Source organism: Pieris brassicae, chromosome 4 (assembly GCF_905147105.1).
Source record: "Pieris brassicae chromosome 4, ilPieBrab1.1, whole genome shotgun sequence".
In the NCBI taxonomy this organism is placed as follows: domain Eukaryota; kingdom Metazoa; phylum Arthropoda; class Insecta; order Lepidoptera; family Pieridae; genus Pieris; species Pieris brassicae.
Window position 1 is genome coordinate 2,174,332 of NC_059668.1, and position 20,628 is coordinate 2,194,959.

Below are 20,628 nucleotides of genomic sequence, written 5' to 3' on the forward strand. Positions count from 1 at the left end.
TAAGTATTTAAAACTATGTTTGAAATATAAGGAGTATAGAAAAGGGTTATAAATTTATTATGTAATTATAATATTAAATGCTTACAATTTTCATCATAAAATCTTGATGTGATAGAAACTTGCAAATAAATGAACTGACATATGATTTACATTTATATATGATAATCATCTATGTTTACTGATATTATACACATAATTGGATAATATTAAATTATAATTTTTTTTCTAAAATTTACATCATTTTTGTAAATTTGTTACTGTATGATAATTTGGTATGTGAACTAATCCAAAATATATTTTTTTATCCATAATATAACATTGTAAAAAGTATTTTAGTTTTGAACAATATAAGATGAGTGGTAATTAATTTTAAACAAATTTGAATTGTCATGTCTATACATATAAAATGGAAGTAAAAAGCAATATATACCTAGGAGTACTACGAAATTATTAGTAGTATAAATTTGCTTTTCAATATAAACAGACAATAATTTTATTATTTGGAGGTTATGTTTACAAGCTGCCAAATACAATGTAAACTGAAAATTGCGGTTCAACAAATTTGTATACGAAAACAAGCCAAAACTTGTAGAATCCTACAAACAGTTACCTTATCTAGATAAAATCCAATAGATTTTTTAGTATTTCAGTCTACTAATGTAACTTGGTGGTAGGGTTGACAACCTCTAGTCTACCATGTCGTGCTACTTGCCACAACTTTCCCCCTACTTTTAGTGATATGATGGCTTATTACTACTTACCTGTTTTGACACCATATAAATTCAGCTAGTAATAATCACAAATACACCTAACAAACACCACTATCACTGGCAAAACAACAGAAAGTTGAGACGTAAACACGTTCACGCGTATAGATCACACACTTCAAGATATCCATGTTTATCACAAATACATTAATATGTACACTTATAAATATTAGTTAATTTTCCATAAATAGGTAAACAACTAGTTAAAAACAACGCTAAACTATATTATTACAGTAAATTCACATTAATGAACATAAACAATCTAAATTGACACTAGTGACTAGCTAGCTTATAGTACCATAGATTCGCAGCGTAGTATAGACGCAATACGTTGTTTCATAAACAAGAATATCTTATTCCATAACACGCAATAATGTTATTTTACCGAACACATTATTTCGATTAGTAATTAATATTACTTAAGGACCCAGAGGAATACATATTTCAACATTACACTGTAATCTTTATATTTATTCATACTGTTTAAATTCATATATTTGTTTTTTAAAACCAAACCAGGATATTCATGGTACTTTTTCCACTTATTTTGTTTCGTAGTTGAGCTTAATTTGAATATGTAATAAAGTTGGTCTATTACGGGACATTTATCTACTATATCTACCTATTAACTATTTAAATAAAACCTAAACATAACAGTCAAATATCTATACTTACAATTTTCTTAAAGAAAATTAAAAGAAATTTAAAAAGTGGACGTACGGCCGTGGTGTACCTTTAATGTTGGCAGCATTTCTTCGCTGTATTGCGATACTTATTCGTTGAGCGAGGAAAGCACCAGCAGCACCAGCTCTAGGGTACTATCTCCCAAGCGCCAACTTAAATCTTTAATTAGAGCCTATGCACTTGAATCTCAAGAATATTTTATCCAACGGAAACATAATCGAAGTTGGAGGAAAGAATCTTATATTTTAGCCGGTATTATTTCCCGCCTGGTCTACGGCCGCCCCAAGTTTTTTCCTTGTCCGAGGGAAGTGAGACGGGCCAAACGTGTCCACATAAGTATCACACATACCAAAGCCCACCCCTTCTTCCAAGGGACGATCTTCATCTACGTATTTAATAATGAATTTGACAAATTCATATTATACGATTTCTAATATTTTATTAAAAATAAGACAATAACGAAAAAAATTTAGTATTCCGTAACAAATTCTTATATATTTTAATTTGCTTAGCTAATCTATTGAGATAAAAGTTACATATATTGAAATCAAGTTAAATGTTGCTTCTTAAATTATTAGAATATTCACAGGCAACATAATGGACAGCTTTTAAATTCGTTTATAACTTGACGCTTAAGAACTTCCTGCGCCATCTATTGAGCAGTAGCATTAACACTTATTATCTTAGGAAAATGATGTCTTGAATTTACTGTTAATGCTCATGAAATAAAAAACAATGTGTATGATTTTTATATTATTTAGTACAAGTGCTAGGTAAAATCGTTTAAGTCCGCCATTTATTTTAGAACGAATTGATATTATCGTATCATATTTAACTTTGACTTTATTGGAAATTTAAAAAAAGGTCGGTAAATTTATTTTACATCTTCATTTAAAGCTTATTTTACATCTTATCAAATATAAGAGGCTTTCTTTATTGGGCGTTGACAAATCGAATGACGATCAATTTCGCAGTCATTTGCAAGGAAAGACTAAGTTTGCCTCTAAGAAGCTTGGTGTGCTCAAGACGACGAAGTGCTCAGACGGTACTTTACTCCGGGCCACCGCTTGCTAAATATTGGGTAAATTGGGCCCCACATGGAGTACTGTTCTCTACTACCTCTTCTGGACGGGAGCTCCCCAGTACCAGCTCCTTCCGCTTGACCATATTCAACGAAGAGAGATTCAAATCGTCAATGACCAATCACTTTCCGAACGTGGGGTTGCGTAGAGATGTTAGGTCTCTCTGCATCTTCTACCGCAATTAACATGGAGAGTGTTCAGAGGAGTAGTTCGGACTAATCTCTGCAGCCGAGTTTTATCTTGGGCAGGGCAGAATACAAAACACCATCGGTATCCCCTTGACGTACGTCGTTCCTGAACTGAGCGTTAACAGGTTTACTGTCCACAGATCATACCAGACGGAAAGCTCTACACGTTCCCAGTCATATCACTGAGAACCTAATAAGTGCTGGGACAATACTTTTTTTTTTCTAGCGAGGTGAGATGGAACAATGTGTCAAAATTGGTCTGTACTTTTAATTGGTATATGATGAAATGAACGCGAATAAAAATGTAAGTATTTATTAAGCAAAAACTTTAGTAAAATATTATTTGTGAGCTGTTCGGAAAAACTACTACATACTTGCGAAACACGTTTTGCTTTATTTGTGGCGTCTTTTGCGTCATCTCTCATATCTGAGTTGATCGTGACAATCTGTGCACCTTCAACTGGTAATTGTACCATCTTTTCCGTCTAATTGTTGGAGGAATGATGTGGTGCTGATGGCTGGACAATTTGCTGCCGTGTTGACCTTCCAGTTGAGCGTTGCTGTGAGGAAGTCGACGGTAATTGGGTACCTGATAAAGGTGCAGCTGTTATTTGCAAAGTATTTCCACTGTCTGTCTGTGCTTGCAAAAGAGTACATTTGTTTTGAGGGTTAATATTTTTGTATTACACAGGTGGCCAAAAATTTTGTTTTTTCTTCCTAGAAATAATTTAAAGCCGAGTGGCTTTAAATTATTTCTAGGAATACACATGGACATGAGTATGTCCATGTGTATACATTATCAGAATCCCTATTAAATATTTTATATCGTATGCCTATGTTATCTTCAATACACCCAATAAACAACCACAAATAGCATGTCTAACGCAAGGACTCATCAGTACCAATCTAGTGGATATTATGAAGAAGATACAGGTAAATTTTCTTATAAAAAGTAAAATAACTGATAACTTTGAAGGGGTTGAGCTGAAGAACCTCTCGTAGATTTTTTTTTTGCAGCTCATGACCCCCTCTAACCCCTAGTTGGCCTAGGCCTAGGTTAATCCATTTGAACCACACTGTATATAAAACGTTTGTAGTAGCTACTCCAAAGAAGATACCCACTGCAATCGTCTTGTACCAGCACAAAGACTCCCGGATTGGAGAATAATATATGGCCACGTTACACGACAGATCGATGCCTTTTTTTCGGATGTTATTATCTATATTATACAGCCATTTTCTTTTTTTCCCCAATACGTCCTCAGACCTTATATGGTTTGCAATATAAAACCACCATCGAACTATTTAAGCATGTTAACTTTCACTTGAACATCAACTGAAACTACTTTTTATAAAAACGTGGAGGGGACGTTATTTCCACTTTAATGCTTGGACATTGAACCTGCTGGAGCAGTTTGTCCAGTGCACCACCACTATGTGAAACTGGCTGGCCATAAATGGACCGCATGTTGCAGTCGAGAACGACTGCTCTAGAGCGGTCGCAAATTAAAATATATAAATTTATATACGCACGGACCGCTTGAGCAGTTCCTGAGCGGTCGGTGTACCAGAAGCAGTGTTTCATCATTGAATCTTGTAAATGAACTCGCATTAATATTATTTTGCGATCAAACACAACTACTCCAAGCAGTAGTAATCTACATTATGCGGTCGTGTTGCAGTCATGTAAGACTTCAATGCGAACACTCTACAGCAGTCGGTCTCGAATGCAACATGCGGTCCGTCTATGGCCAGCGTTAGGGTTCAAGAAAAGAGCGTACCAATTCCGGGCGGCGGTATGACTTACCACGTGAGCTTACAGACCGTTTGCCATCTTTTACATACAAAAATCTAATAATATACGTGTGAAATCATGAATAAATACATTATAAGCTTTGAATATGGGTTCTTAGGGCGGTTAGACTTGCGCTTTTTTTTACGTGCATATAAGCTCGTCTTTGGAAGCGGATGTAGCCACGTAAGGACGCGTATTTTTGGCACACTCATAGGAGCGTTGACGCGCTTCTAAGCTCGTGTAAGCAAATAGCAATGTTTCTTCGTCAGAATCCATATTTGATACAGAAACTACGCCACTACCGGTTCGAGCAAAAACGCTGACAGTTTACGCGTCCGGATTTTGGAAGCGCGTATTGTAGCGCGCGTGCGAGTGCGTATGCTTTACGCGCAAAAATACGCCAGTCTTACTCGGTCACTAACGAGCCCTCAAAAATAATTGTATCTAAAAAAAAATCTAACAAAATTGTACGACTGTATGAAACTGGACTACTGGCTAAACTAATATTTTGCCTAAACCAAAAGCATTCAGTGTTCTAGGTAATATAAGACTCGCAAATAATATGCGAATACAGATGAACATAATTCGATATGCTATTTAAATTCATTCTAATTACTAAATATTCGTTTACATTTATACAACTTTTCGTTTTACAAGGACTGTTCCATATATCCTCATACTTTGGTTTGACCACAGCCTACCTCTTCGTTATACTTACACACGAAACGGTGCTGCCGATAAACTAGCATACCAAGCACCAACCCTATCAGGTCAAACTTTTGGACCACAATCATGCCAATAAAACTTAGTTGGTTACCAGTTTAAACAACATTCGTTCACTTCATTATAGTACTTTAATTAATGTACTAAAATTTTTTAATCTATTAAATAAAGCATCTGTAATTACTAAAGCGATTTTGGTACTCATTAAGACTTCCCAGATGAAAGGAAGAGAATTTCCCAACATAACATCATTTAACAGTTATATACACAACTTACCTAAACTCTAGACCACTCATACTATGTGGTCGTAGAATTTATAAATACCAGTGTAATTACCACCTTGTGAATAGAAACCATTTAGATTATAAAAATACCGTTACCTTTTAATACCTATTACCAACCAGATTACCAGTTACCATAAAAACATTGCCACCATGACAAAAAACAAACATACCTGTAACACGAATTATCAGTAATTTTAACTAAGCTAACCTTAAACTATCTTACAAATTTCACATTACAACTAGGCGAGCAAATGAATCTTCATATTTTACTATTGGTTAAAAAATTACAAAAAGATTCATTAGCTCCAGTAGAGGAAGCTATGATCATTGTTTACAATGATTATAACTTTAATAAACGGTCGGAGAACCTACCTTGTGCATCGCCTACAGCACCACCCTCCCCACCCGCAGAGATTGTGCCATCGCCAGTCGTAGAGCCATCAAAACCTAAACAAAAAGGAGTATGAAGCAAAATATACAGGGTTTTAGACCCCCCCCCCCCCCAAAACTTTGAATCAGTTTTCAAACTCACCAGACATGTCCATATTAGAATCATCTTCGCCAAAATTAGTCTCGTCATTATTAGCGCCATCGTCATCTTCATCCCACATACTTTCGTTTACAAATTCAGGTTCCATTTTCGGTGCCACAGCGTTATTTTCATCCTCGTCAGGTATCGTTACAAAGTCCTCTTTGACAGAGCCAGAAGGCCCTGCTTCCAAGGGATCGATACATTTCCGTTTCGCTGGTCCACTTTGAGATGATGAAGAATTATTAGATGCTATTGACGGCCTATTTGTTCTCTTAATAGCTACTGGAGTTGAGGGCTTAGATTCTAATTCAGTCTCTAACTTAACAGATTGCCTTTGATGTGACGACCTAGGGCCTGGCCTTGAGGTCGGCTTTGGTTTGGATGGCGTGGAACTTTCTTCATTTTGATTACCGGTTAAACCTTTCACTTGAAGTTGTTCCGCGGTACTAATAAATGTAGCTAATTCTTCTTGTTTAACATTAACTTCACCTTGATACATAAACTGTAATAAGTCTCTTAAAGCCGAATGACTAACATCTTTTAAAAATACTGAAACAAAATATTTTGGGTTATTATTACATTCCAAACATTTTATGAACTTGCATAGTTAGAAGTGTTCTTACCTATGGGATGTTGAGTAGGATTCATTTTGAACATTTCTTGGAAATACGGCGAACATACCGATAAAACTAATTTATGTGCTTGAAGTAACCTGCCCTCGGCAGCTAGCGTTACGTCAACTAAATCTCCACGCGACAGCAGGCCGTGAAAGCCTGCTGACATGTTGGCGTGGAAATTGTTCCAACATAGTGAAAATTGTTCATCCGACGCCATGTTGGCGGCGACAGATGAGGGACCCTGAAATAAAATCAATATGAAATTATGGAAAATAATAATGGGACAAATTGATCAAACAATGTAAATGTACATATTATATAGAAAATGTAGTAAATCATAATAAACATACCTAATTTACTTTGTACTCTTTATATCCTTGACATTAGAAACATTTGAAAAATATAATAATGTTTCTACAATCTTGACATCCCAGTTTACACGTCCGTCCGGTTTGAACGCCCAGCTTGATATGATGACGCAAAAGTACAAGCTGTGTGTCGTCACAGGGTGGTCATTCAAACCAAAAACTGCCTAGATATTAAAAAAAAATATTAATCATACATAACGTTTGTTAATATAAGAAAAACATTTATATTTGTACTATATACAAAAAAATGCATTTTCCTGACTACGTTTTCATATATAATAATTGATATTTAGGAAACTACTATCCACGGTGGTTGTCACTTTGACGTAAGGTGATGTAGCGAGCACGCAGATATCCTAATGCTTGTTTAAATTAATATTTTTAGCAATATTAGTGTGTTTTTGTTATATCCTTTAGATTAGTTGTTAGTTGTTTTGTATTTAAGTATTTACAAGACTAGTTTTATAAATATGTTAACGAGAATTGATTTTCAATGGATCAAAATCGTGTCTCAACGACTTTTAGACCGTATTATTGCTAAATGTAACTTTTTCCATCCTTTTTTGAAGAAAGTTAAAATTAAGTATTCAGCTAATATTAACGTTTGAGCAAGTATCGTGACAGAAGACATGACTATGTAATTAACCTCAACATATTATCTACTTTTAAGTACAGTAAGATTTTTAATATTATATACTTAATATATTCTATTATAATTACATATATACATAAAAAGATATATTTTCTATGTGCTAAATCGCTACTGGATCACCGCTAGGTGTCACTTTAGAAAATGCAGCGTTTGTTGATTGACCAAGACCAAATGTTGTTTAATAGTTAATACGTTAGTAGCTAATTAGTATAAAGACACATTGTACTCAAAGTTAAAGATTTATACCAAAGTAAACAGTTTTTTCTTCTTCTTTGGTGTCGGGGTAGTAAGTATAATATTGTATAGTATAAATGTTTTAATATGAATAAGATTATCCAACGACTAACAAATATTTAATGTTAAATATGAACATTACTTTGAATGCTCCGATAAAAGAAAGAGAAAGATATATGCGGGGAAAATATCACTACGCTTGTTTAAATTTAATCTTTAACATAATCAGATAAGGTTCAAAATTCTATGAATGATTTTGTGTAGCAGTGTTACCATCGTTGTTTTACTTTCCGTATATAGTGTAGTTTTTAGCGGTTCCTTACCAAAATATTTTACATAATTAAAGGATAAGACGGGCTGTCCTGTAGGACAGGGAAGTGAGCATGGAAGTACTCAGTGAATCGGTTGTATGTAGAAAGGGTTCCCGAACTGCCATTGTTCATGCCATTGTTTAATTGCGTTGTGTTGCATTGTTCATACAGTATTGCTCGGCATCAGAAGACGAGTAGTGCAGGCTCGAGTGCGTGTTAACATTTAGCACTCTTGCAAAAATGCCAACGCCTATGCTACCGCCATCCACTGAGCGGAGTAATGAGAAAAAAAATATTTTTGAAAAAAAAAATACAACCGCTAATTTCGATAGGCCGTGGCGAGAGGCGAATACGCGTGCGACTCTCATTCTTGTGGTCATGCGAATCACGCCTGTGCACCATTGGAATTATCTTTCTATGTGCGCGATTTGCACGTGCACCTACGGTGAAGCCAAATATGGATGACATGTCTGCCTAATTGAGTAAAAAATTAAGCTATTTTTTTTTTTAAATATTCGCAAAAACAGTACATAGTTAACACATCGAAGACATTTTAAAATGACATTAGCACTTGAAAGTTATTTATTTATTTCGTAATTCTACAGTTAACAAATTTATATAAGTATTACACTATATAATTAATATATGAAAATTAATAAGTAATTCAGATTAAATGAAATGTCAACAGTTTAATTAAATGCGCACATATACATAAAGTCCATTGGTGCAACACCGGGGTTCAAACCTACGACCTTAGGGATAATGCTCGGTTCACATTATTCCAGTCCAGTAATCCAGTGAGTCATTCCAGTTCAGCACTGGACTGGAACGTCCACATTATTCCAGTCATTCAAAGCTGTTAGATCGGTAACACTACAGTGACAATGCTTTCAAGAAAGAAGTTTAGAAATTGTTTTAAAACTGTTCAATTATTAGTGTTAGAAGAAGTAGTTGATGAAGTTGAAGAAGAACTAAACTAACGAAAGTCATTTTTCTTACGTTATGTCAAACGCCACAAGGTAACTTGAAAACTGTCGGAATTGTTAAAACAAATTTGCTATCGTAACAAAAGTATTCATAACCTTTCTAATTTGCCGCGTAATTTTTTCTTTCATAAGATCCTTCTCCTGACAATAACAAACACAACAAAAAATAATTAGGGAAATAGGTCCAGCTGTTCACACGTGATGCCGTGACCAAGAGAAATAGGGATTAATTTTTATATATATAGATAAAATAACGTATTATTAAGGTCTTATCCATAAATATATGTGTAGCTTCAATGTTTTGTCACATACAAGAGTGATAAGGGCAAACATTGGGCATCAGCTTATGAATAAGAGAGGTAGATCGATCTAATTAGTCTAAAGTTGTTTGCTCTGATTTGGCGGTAATTGAGTGTGGGGTCCAGTCATTGATATAATCAGTCCATTGACCATAACAATTGTTGTATTGCAGCCTCTATTGTTGTGTGTTGAACAATGCCAGATTGCTTTCGAACCGACCTTCGAAGTAAGATGATATGTATAACCTTCATATTTAATTAATGGTTTACCCCGAATTGATCGTATGTATTCAACTACAACAAGACATAGTGTCAATGAAAATGTATAATTTAGATTTGCAAAAGTCTTACATAGAGTTAGTTATACATCTAAACATACGTATATAAAACGTATAGTAATGTAATGTACACATAGACTTAGTGAAAAAGGGCCGCACGGCGACATCAAAGAATTTTGTGCATTGTTCAAAATTTGTTATTATTATAACCTATCATAACAAATGAGTCATAATGGATACTTAAGAAAATAATAATAATACTAATTATACTGAAATAATTTGATACCCCATGGAGCACGGTTTGTTTCCACTTTACTTTAAAACAGTCGTGGATGTTGACAAACTCCCGAGAGTTACTAGGCCCCACTACGATTGTTTATATATTAATAGGCCTCAGCAAGCAGTATTACTTTAATGTACGTGATTTAAATTTATTTTTTGACGACAGTTGATTTTGTGATATGGATTTTCTTAATACAATGAGAATTAAACTCCATAGCTTAAACATTTCAAGGCATATATAATGGCTAGACTGCACGATACAAAACTATTATATATATATAACCATAAAACTTAATATTAATAATTAGTGTTAATATTATGATGAGGTGGAAATAAAGTCATTGTCTTAGCTTTATAGAAATCCCTTAATCGAATGTTAAGGGAATCACAAACATCACCAAGGGTGTATCATTCATTGCTAAATACGCCCGAGAATTGGAGCGGTTATAAAACTCGAAAAATTGAAATGCGGTCATTTAATTTTTTGATATACATATGTAATAATTTGAGAACCTGATTAGCGTGGGATGTCAGGATAAGAGTTATGACTAGACGAGTGGTTAGTGATGGCGTGGTTTTGGATCGTGTTGGCGTGTATTGGGTTAATTGCTCCGGCGCAGGCAGTGGTGGGCGGTGCGCCTGCTGCCCCACCAGAACCTGATGCTGCAGTGGTTTTCACACAGAAGCACGGATATAGTTGCCGGCTTGAAGGTTTGAGGGATGAAGAGAGAGGATACTACACGTTCGCTGGTATCAGGTAATACCTGGTTTTAAAAATTAATCATACATTTATATAGTTATGTGAATTTATATAGGCAATAATTATATAATATCGTAAATATTTTATATAATTCTGATATTTAAACAAATAAAAACATCATAATTTAATGAACAAAATGTTTTTTAAAGTTAATGATTTGACAGTTATATACTTCCTACCGCTATTTCATTCAAGCAAAACATTTATTATAACAAACCGAGTCGGGCAGGATTAACAGACTCTTCGAACTTACACCCCTCTTGCAGGTGCGAAAACCATAATAAAATGTCTGTCTTTACAAAATGTTAATTCAAGAAAAACAAGTTCTGTTTGAACTGTTGAACTTTTGGGAGGGCAAATTAGTTAAACTTTTTTAACTCAAATAAAAAATAACAATAGTGTTATGCTAATTATATGAACTCACAGAATAACTGATCGTATTTCCGAATAAATTTCTATTTTTAATGTATCATCTTTTTAGTTTAGTTTGTTTTTTTTTGTTCCTGTTTAGTTTTGTCTTAATAAATCTGTATAACATGTATTTTGCACTACTTGCCTTTCTTATGTAATTTAATACATTTTTATTTTTTCTTTACATACATTGGTTGCCTGGAAGAGATCGCTCGAAAGCGATAAGGCCGCCAGTTACCCTCCTTATGATTTAATTATGTTCAATTTTTTTATATTGTAGTGTAACGAAGTGTAAATAAATAAATAAATTTTTAAATAAACTCGAAATATTTTGTAAAAATAAAAATAGAAAACTGAGATTTACTAAAATAATGATACAGGTTTGACATAGTTGAAACGTTGGTCCACACCAGAATTAAATGACTGGGATAATGTTTGGTAACTGATGACGGACTAGTAATTCAGTTTCTTCATAGTTTCGTGCACAAAGCCATTTGGTAATTATTTAATTACGTTTAATAACTTAGGGTTTATATAAAGGATTAAGTTTATTATATAGCTGACTTGATATACCTCTACTATTATAAATTTTATTTACTAAATCAGTACATGCGTCCGTATATGTTAACTAGCACACCCAAACGTTGTCAGCAATTTGGAAGGCGCATAATCATATCTCTATGAAGACTATACAGAATGAACATTAATTTAATTTAATAAATTCCTGATTAAACTTAATAATAGCTTTATAAACGGATGTACTCACTGATAATAACTTCCGTAAGAATACACACAATAAATGTTTTGATTTCGTTTAGCGTTCTTATTTAGTTTAATTTTGGATTGAAAAATATTGAAGAATGAAGTCTATAAGTAATGGTTTCAGTCTTTGGGTCGTCTTGGTGGTGTAAACTTTCATTTATCCATCGTGATAGCCATTTTGTGCCTCGTGACATGTTTGGCCTAATACTACTACGAGCATGAAATTTATAGGTACGTCGAACCACCAATTGGTCCTAGACGGTTCCAGCGGCCAGTTCGGCGATACTTAGCGGGTGAAATCAATGCAACCAGACATTGTCCCCCATGCGTCCAGCCTAACCCAATGGGATCGGGCATCATTGGGGACGAAGACTGCCTCTGCCTTAACGTATTTTCTCCTAAAATGCCAGGAGAGGAAAGAGGTGACGAAAATACATTTAGGTTTCCCTCAAGCACTATCAACAAACACGGACAGTGTTTATGTCCTATGTTCCGAGGTTACAGTACCGTATACAATATTTGAAATCAATATCCATACATCTGATCTTAACCGCTCATCGGAGTACCAGGGTCTACCGGAGTCATTGTTTGTCTGTTTTGATTGAAGGTTTTTTTATCGAACAAAACAAAAAACGAGTAGGCTACAGTGCCGACTTCAGCCTTCAGTGAGCCAGTTCTTCTCTTACGTTCTACGCCCTTGATTTGTGAACTGGCAGTAAATGTATTGTTTGGACCATAATTTTTTACTGACGTTCATAAGTGTACCTACATGAATAAAGTATATTTTGATTTTCGTGTCGGCTTGAGTAAAAAGTTTGATTACTTTGCAGGTTCTCCTGTTATATTTTTCATCCATGGAGGTAATTACAGATCTGGATCGATTGCAGCATATGGTGTAAGTGTTTTTGGAATTTCAATTTTCGATTTATTAGGCATAGATTTGAATCCCGTAAAACATGTTGAATTGTTATTTTTCTGGTTGTTTTTAACCGATTAAAATTAACACCCTTAAAATCCTAGGAATTTCAATTCGTTTTCATTATTTAGCGAATTTAAATATTTTATATTATTTATTGATAAGTTTTTTTGTAAAATATTAATCCTTAAACTTTGCATCTTTTTCGCAGGGTCAACATTTCGCTCAACAAGACACAATTTTAGTGACCGCGCAATATCGTTTAGGATCACTCGGATATCTAAGTACCGGTCAAAAAGACGCATCGGGGAACACTGGCCTCTTTGACCTTCGGGCCGCAATGACTTGGGTGAGAAATTGATAGGATTTTTTTGCTACGACTCAAGCGCCGATTAACCAGGAATTACCTAATCGGGCCCTCTAATAGGCCACATCTCACTTAACATCAGGAGGAATTGTGGCCATTCGCCTGTTTAGTCATGGGTTTAGTCATCTGTTAAGTATTACGTAAGCGGTTTTACTGCAATTTATCTTCGCCTCGTCCTCTAGTCAGCCTAATTAAGCAAAAGTCAATGGCGCTACAACCTTTTTAGGTCTTGGCCTCAGATTTTTGTATCTGTTTCATGATCATTTGTTAAGCTAATAGGCAAGTAGGTGATCAGCCTTCTGTGCCTGACGCACGCCGTCAACTTTTTGGATCTAACGCAAGCCGGTTTCCTCACGATGTTTTCCTTCACCGTTCGAGCTAATGTTAAATGCACATATAGAAAGAAAATCCATTGGTGCACAGCCGGGGATCAACCTACGACCTCAGGGATGAGAGTCGCACGCTGAAGCCACTAGGCCAACACTGCTCCAAAATTAAGCAAAGCTCTCAAAAATTATAGTACATAAACGTATTAAATTTTGTAGGAATCGTCGAAATTGCGTTTACATGTGGTAATATGGTTAAAAAAGTAAAAAAATTACTGTTGACGTAATCACCAATTAAGAAAATCAATCCTATTTCCCTATAGTGATACTTGAATGGCCTCATGTATGTCGCAGATTCAACGCGATTAATAATTGCAAAATTGGTGTGACTACCGTCGTCCGACATTATAACACAGTCAGTGCGCACGTCCGGTGCAGGCGACATTCGAAACTCAAGTGACTAAAGAATTCACTTACTGCCACGAAACAGTCGCGCCACTGACATTTGGTAGATCACAAAAACTAGGCATTGTCAATTGTCAACTTTGACAGTCTACCTTACCTTACCACACCGCATTCTACGACTAACTTCAGAGTGGCGGGAATTTTAAAATATTCTTTCTCCGACATGTATATAAAAAAAACACTTGAATTCGTGCGAACGTAGTAAACGAGTTCCCGTATGTCATAAGTGAATTTGACGTAAGGGAGTCATAGTTTGCGCTAAGTTGCTAATATTAAGCTAAGTTATTAGTTATTTATAAGATTAAACATAGTAAAAGTTTATTAACTTGGGTTATTCGAATGCGATATAGTTAAGCGTGTGGGGAGAAATATTAATCTTATTCTAATATGGAGTTCTACGCTGCACTAAATATAATGTCTAGACTGTGCAATCTTGATATTTTTTCAGATCGCCCATCTGATTACAGGAAGAGTTACTATTATCATTTTCTAAGTTTTTTCTCTGTTCTAGCTTCAATAATATTTTGACTTGTCTATATATTCTTGAAGACTTGTTGTATGTGCAAAAAAGTGACTTTAAAACAAATGGACAGACAGAACTAATCTAAGTTTACGACCAACCGGGCTCCGGAAGATAAACCACTACTTATATGGAAATTGTATTCTTTGTCTACACCTAACTCAGCTATAAGTAACTAGATCCCTTTTCAATGTTGTCAATTGTTATACGAAATATTAAAAAAAAATTAGAATAAGACGGTCTTTCCGCACATATCTTAGTACCAAAGTAGTAGCAATAAAATCTCAAGCTATGTTATAAAAATTATAGATAACTCATTTTTAAGCTTTAACAATAATGATTTAATTAATTTAAGATAAATGACTACATCGAATTCTTTGGGGGTGACAAGTCTCGTGTCGTGGTAATGGGACAAGGTTCTGGTGGTAGAACAGCATCCCTGATGGGTTTATCTGGTGAAACACCACGTGAAGGTCGCACTGCCACTGGCGTTGCTGCCCTTTCCGGTGCTCCTTTGTCACCAGGTAGGTTTATAGTAAGCAGTAACCAAGTTTTTTTTAATTTGTCGTAAGTTTATTTATACCAGGGCTCGTCCTCTGTAACTTCCAATAGGGATAGCGATACTGATCCATATTGAATTCAATATTGAAGTCGTGATCGCAATCGCTAACGCTTTTCGGAGTTATAGAATTTCGGTGCAGTTTTATTAAACTTTTTAATGTTGTGGTCAATATTATATTAAAATTATAACAAATTGGAAAGTATAACAAATAAATGACAAATCAAGGTTATTTTACCATTTCCATGGATTTGGGATTGCCATGGGTTGAACCTATAAATGACTAAATGTAGGAATATCTCCTAAGCCCCTAATATTCGCATAAAATTATGGCTTGTTGTATAACAAGTTTGTATAATAGGAGCAGTGGAGTCGAATCCAAAGAAACACGCGGAAGAACTGGCAGGCCATACTGGATGTCCCAAAGAGCCAGCGGAAAGACTTTTACGCTGCCTCAGGAAGTTGCCAGCTGAAAAAATTATACAGGTAATAATTTTCATAGACATATTTTTAAAAACAATTATTACATTAAAATATTTATCAATCTTACAAAAAAAAAGTATAACAAAAACAAATTAGCCGGTTATATATATTATATTATTAAAAATATGAGTCTCTGTTTAATGCAACTGCCATTTTCAGGCCGATCGAGCCATTACAGGGGAAATGGTTGACACTAAAGCATTTTTAAATGAAATTGGAGGCCATTCAGGTAAGACTTAATATCGTATGTATTTACACCTTAGGAGAAGCTCTTTGTTCAGTCAAGTGGATTAGCGCTAATATTAGTAAAAAAATATAAAATACTGTAAAAAATACCCTAGACAAGTACAGCAATAAAGCTTATTTTATTTGATTTCTTTATTTATATTATTCTAAAGAAACTTCCTCTTAATAAGAATAATACAAGTATTAAGACTAATAGATACAAGAAACCTTTAGCATTTAAATAAGATTTGTTCGAAATTTAAAAGCCAAATAATTAAAATTTCAGACTGTCACTGAAAGAATTGCTACTTAAACAATATTCAAAGGAGGTTTGATTCAAAGAGTATTTAACAAATCCATTATACTGACTAATATATATTTCTATATAAAAATCTGTGACAACTTGAACTTGAGAGGTGGATTTTAAAAGTTCAGGATCTTGGTCTCATCCAGGTGTTGGTGTACGCGTAGAAGGCGCTGATGATCTTCGAGGTCTACCTCCACTTATAGCAGAGGAACCCAGTGACTCAATCAAGAAGAAGCATCAGCTGGGACCTATGCTTACTGGTGTCACCTCAGCGGAAACATCGCGAGCAGTTTTTGGTGAGCATTTCCATTTTGTTTATTATATTACCTATGTAGGTAATGAATAACGACCATATACACGATGCATTTATTTATTTATTAATTCAACGAAATAAGCTACAATTATAGCTCCAATCTATTTACATTTATATCTATCTCTTTCATCGGCAGCTCATGTCTGAGGGTCGTGGTCAGCAAGGAAGCATCTAGAGCTGACTATGCGTTTCCACAGGTTTCTATCCAGTGCCTCTCTTATAACAGTTTTGAGTAGTTCACTTGATCGGTCCAAATGGTTGGTGAACGGCCACGTGATCCTCCGTGATCACGCCTTCCTTGTTACCAACCATGATCAGTTTCTCTCTCATCGCCTCTGCGCATTGCACACTTGCAATACAACATTGTTCACAGATAACAGACACAACGGACAATTAAGAATCACTGTTACCGTACCGTAAATTGTCGTGTGTATTTACATCTACTAAATCATTGTAAATATGAAATACTACTAACGACTAACATTCGTACTAACTGATGTGAAACTGATCTAAAATTATCGTGATTCATATGCACATTATATTTTTCGTGTTTCCTTTTTTTAAAAATTGTCCTGATCAACGTTTACATGCTTTGTTTTCCATTAATTTTGTCTAAATAACTATATGCCTTATATATTTTCGCACTTCTTGCCTTATGTATTTTTTTCTTTTCTCTTAGTGATTGCCTGCATGAGATTGCTCGAAAGCGATAAGGCCGCCAGTTTTCCTCCTTTTTCTTTAATTATGTCAATTGTATTATGTAAGTGTTAATAGATAGATAAGGTACCCATTGAAATAACAATAGGAAATGGAAAACTTTTATGCAACGATAGATTTCAATTAATATAATTTCTCTTGAAAGTAATTTTGGATTTTGTTGTTTTAGATTAAATTATTGATTTTCATATTGAATACAACCACTCTGTTAGTTTAAATCAGAATAAAATAATCACAAGTAAATTCAAATAATTGGTATTACAAAATATCCCTGCTCTCTTGGCATAATTAACAAATCATGATAATTACATTTCAGGAAAGTATGGTAAATTCCTCAGCGACCAGTTGGAGGCTGTTCAAGATTTTATTAAGAAAGACGTAATCGGTGGTCTCAAGAAGTCAGTTCTGACTGTCCAGGGTTTGGCTCCGATAAAAATTCCAGGCGTACAAAAGGCAATTCCTCTTTTGGATTATTATCAGGCCATATTTGATAATTCGATGAAAGCAGTGGATGGTTTAGCGCAGATTGCTGAAGCCACGGGTGAGATACTTTTTACAGTGATATCGTGGTTTTACGGCTCGTAGTAATAACGAGTTGTATTAATATGGTCGGTAATTAAAAAAACTTTCAACTTAACTAGCAAAGGGAACTAACCATTCCATCAGTCATGGGTTAGTGATTTACTGTTAGGCCGCACGCCCGATGGTCGATGACGAAGCAAACATTGGCTCAAGTTTGTTTGACATTCATTTTAATGTTTCACCATCATAATCATCAATGGCTATCCTCTTGTGGGCCTTAGCCCTCTCAAGTATATTTCGCCATCGCAATCTATTTAGTGGTTCTTGCCTCCAACTTCGAAACCCTATTCTTTCGAGGTCCTTCACAACTACATCTCATTGGTGATGTGTAGTTGGACAGCCTCGGTCTATCGGGTTTTCTCTGGCCACCAGATTGTGAGTTTCGTAAGGGGGGGTTTAACCTTGGGGTTCTGTCGTCCGCCATTCGGTGCAGATGTCCTAATCGCTTACTAGTGTCTAGATTGCGATTGGCACATCACCTGTCCAGTCAAAAACCGACCGATTATGAAACCTGAAGTTTAACATGTTAAAATACAAGATTAATAATATTTAATGTTACCTTACCTAGTTTTTTAGACTTAAAAAATCCTAAAGTAAGCTCTTCTGTCCCTTTTATCCCTGAATCCCCTCATATATAAATGGAATAAGGAAGGATGACTACAATTGGGGTTACTCGACTACCTGCACGCAGGTAAAAATTCGATAACTAAATCAAAAGATGAGATCTAGATCTATAGATTTTAACAAGCTATAGCATTAGTTCAATTCTGTCATAACCATTTTTTGTTATGAATATATTTATGAGATGGCAATTTAATACAATTTAATAATATTCCTATCTATTCCGGGTCTAGCTACCCGGTTTTCGACCGTAACATTACGATTTACATATTCCATGGTAATTTTAAATAAACATAATTTTGCTGTAATAACCTTTGCCTTGCACATCACTATGTGGAACGAGCTGCCCCCTAAAGTAGTTCCGAATCAATTCGACTTAGGGTCCTCCAAGAAAAGAGCGTACCAATTCTTAAAATGTCGGCAACTTGCTAGCATTCTGGCAGTGTAAGTAAGTGGCAATATCACTTGACATGATATAAGCCTCGTGCCAGGTATCCCAATGTATAATAAAAAGAACATTTACTATGCTACATATAATTATTTATAGTTCTATATTAAACATATTGTCACCTAACACATATCATAATCGTTTAAATTTATTACTGTATAGGAGACGCATTATTTAACTTCCCGGCGTATCAGAGCGTAAAAGAATGGAGTGCCGGCGCTCCGGCCTTGATGTACAGCTTCGAACATGTGGGCAACCTTAGTAAGGGATACCACTTTGTACCTGGAATAGCTTTGACTCGTAAGTATATATTTTTCTTAAAAAAAAATTCATAAATTCAGCATTAATCCATAAACTGTTTCAACCTAAGTAATGATTCTCTTCCTTACCAACTGTGTCAACGCCGTGAAGAAAAGTAGGCATTAGGGGGAAAATTGTATAATTATATTTGACAGTGACGTTTGTGTGACGTCCTTCAAGCCTGTCATAAAAGATGTTACAGATTAATTGAACGTAATGGCACACACAAATTATAAATACATACAATCTAATAATACCATCAAGTCTGAAATATTATTACCTATTAGCAGAATTTTAACTTTATGTTGATATATATAAAAGACACGGTATCCTGTACTATAATCGCCCTTTTCCTATTTAGAATATTTGATTGTACGTAATAAGTTTATGATTTTCATGTACTTTGTACTTATTTTCGTAGAAGATGCTGACAAGCCTTCAGATAACGTACAACAAAATTCCAGAGGCCCAGCACACGGCGATGAACTAGCCTATCTCTTTGAACCGTTGGATAAAGACGGAAATTCTTTAAATGAAAAAGTATCAGACACAGATGCAGAAGTACGAAAATCATTTGTAGGGCTTTTCGCGAAGTTCGCTCGTAATTTGAGTGAAAATAAAACGAGTGACGCGAATCTCTTTGGTTTTATTCCATATTCAATGGATGGAGAGAATTATTTGAAGATTGGTGAAAAGATTACTTTGGATAAGAACTTTAGGTTTGTATTTCTTTTAAAATTATGATGACCATTATTTGTCAGAAATGTATGCCAGTTGTTTCCCGCCAAAGAGTATAAGATTATAATTATATTAACATAAACTGACATAGTATTGATATTCATTTTTTCTTGCCATAAGAAAGACATTATTAATGAATTTATTATATTATTAATTATGTTTACCACTACAATACTGCTTAATTCATTTTTAAACAACGGATAACGTTAATTAAAAAAAATATGTATTTTATATTTACAATAATAGTTTTTATTTCCGTTTATTAAACTAATATTAACTTTTTAATATCTAATAAAATACCTACTATAAAAGTCAATCACTGTTTACAGATTCTGTCAAATTGGTTTGTGGGGCGAAATGTCAGATCGATTAACGGACGCCATCTGTAAAAATCAGTTGGAGCAAATCCTCAAATTACCAAAACTTATATCGCCTATCGCTATGCAAGTCGATAAGACCGGTAACATTCCTGTGGTGAATGGTTTAGGTCTTATAGGAATGAAATCAAACACTCAGCGGCCAAGAAATGCTTTTAATAGTATTAATCTTTTTGGTGTTAAATGATGTATAAGTTTAATAAATGTCTGATATTTTAATTGCTTTCGTAGTGTTTATCATTCACCTTATTTTACAAGAGAGTTTGAATATTATCTATAACTACTATTATAAAAACATTTTTGTATGTTACAAACATAAACTCAAAAACTACTGGATCGTATTCAAAAC

The 20,628-nt window shown here is 34.6% G+C and overlaps 2 protein-coding genes across 51 annotated transcripts in view; one reads left to right on the forward strand and one right to left on the reverse strand.

The window, feature by feature from the left end:
- The window catches only part of LOC123708877 (modifier of mdg4-like), a 303,503-nt gene extending 296,324 nt beyond the window's left edge, over nucleotides 1–7,179 (reverse strand). For 47 of the 50 annotated variants that reach the window (XM_045659821.1, XM_045659846.1, XM_045659822.1 and 44 more), the window contains exons 1-4: nucleotides 7,023–7,179; nucleotides 6,679–6,913; nucleotides 6,056–6,604; nucleotides 5,896–5,970 (exon numbers count right to left, since the gene is read on the reverse strand). In XM_045659821.1, the coding sequence (XP_045515777.1) occupies nucleotides 5,896–5,970; nucleotides 6,056–6,604; nucleotides 6,679–6,889 (835 nt within the window). In that variant the 5' untranslated portion in view covers nucleotides 6,890–6,913; nucleotides 7,023–7,179. Of the gene's footprint in view, nucleotides 1–3,018; nucleotides 3,311–4,965; nucleotides 5,694–5,895; nucleotides 5,971–6,055; nucleotides 6,605–6,678; nucleotides 6,914–7,022 lie in introns of those variants that run through there. The other 3 variants (XM_045659872.1, XM_045659874.1, XM_045659873.1) reach the window with 3 other exon arrangements.
- Nucleotides 7,180–10,421: 3,242 nt separating this feature from the next.
- Nucleotides 10,422–20,498, forward strand: LOC123708708 (carboxylesterase 5A). Its single transcript, XM_045659550.1, has 12 exons — nucleotides 10,422–10,839; nucleotides 12,247–12,437; nucleotides 12,846–12,910; nucleotides 13,143–13,280; nucleotides 14,965–15,133; nucleotides 15,530–15,654; nucleotides 15,811–15,880; nucleotides 16,330–16,479; nucleotides 17,530–17,754; nucleotides 19,027–19,164; nucleotides 19,586–19,883; nucleotides 20,232–20,498. Exons 1-12 carry the CDS (start codon nucleotides 10,649–10,651, stop codon nucleotides 20,464–20,466), a joined length of 1,995 nt encoding a protein of 664 aa, XP_045515506.1. The 5' UTR covers nucleotides 10,422–10,648; the 3' UTR covers nucleotides 20,467–20,498.
- Nucleotides 20,499–20,628: the final 130 nt, after the last annotated feature.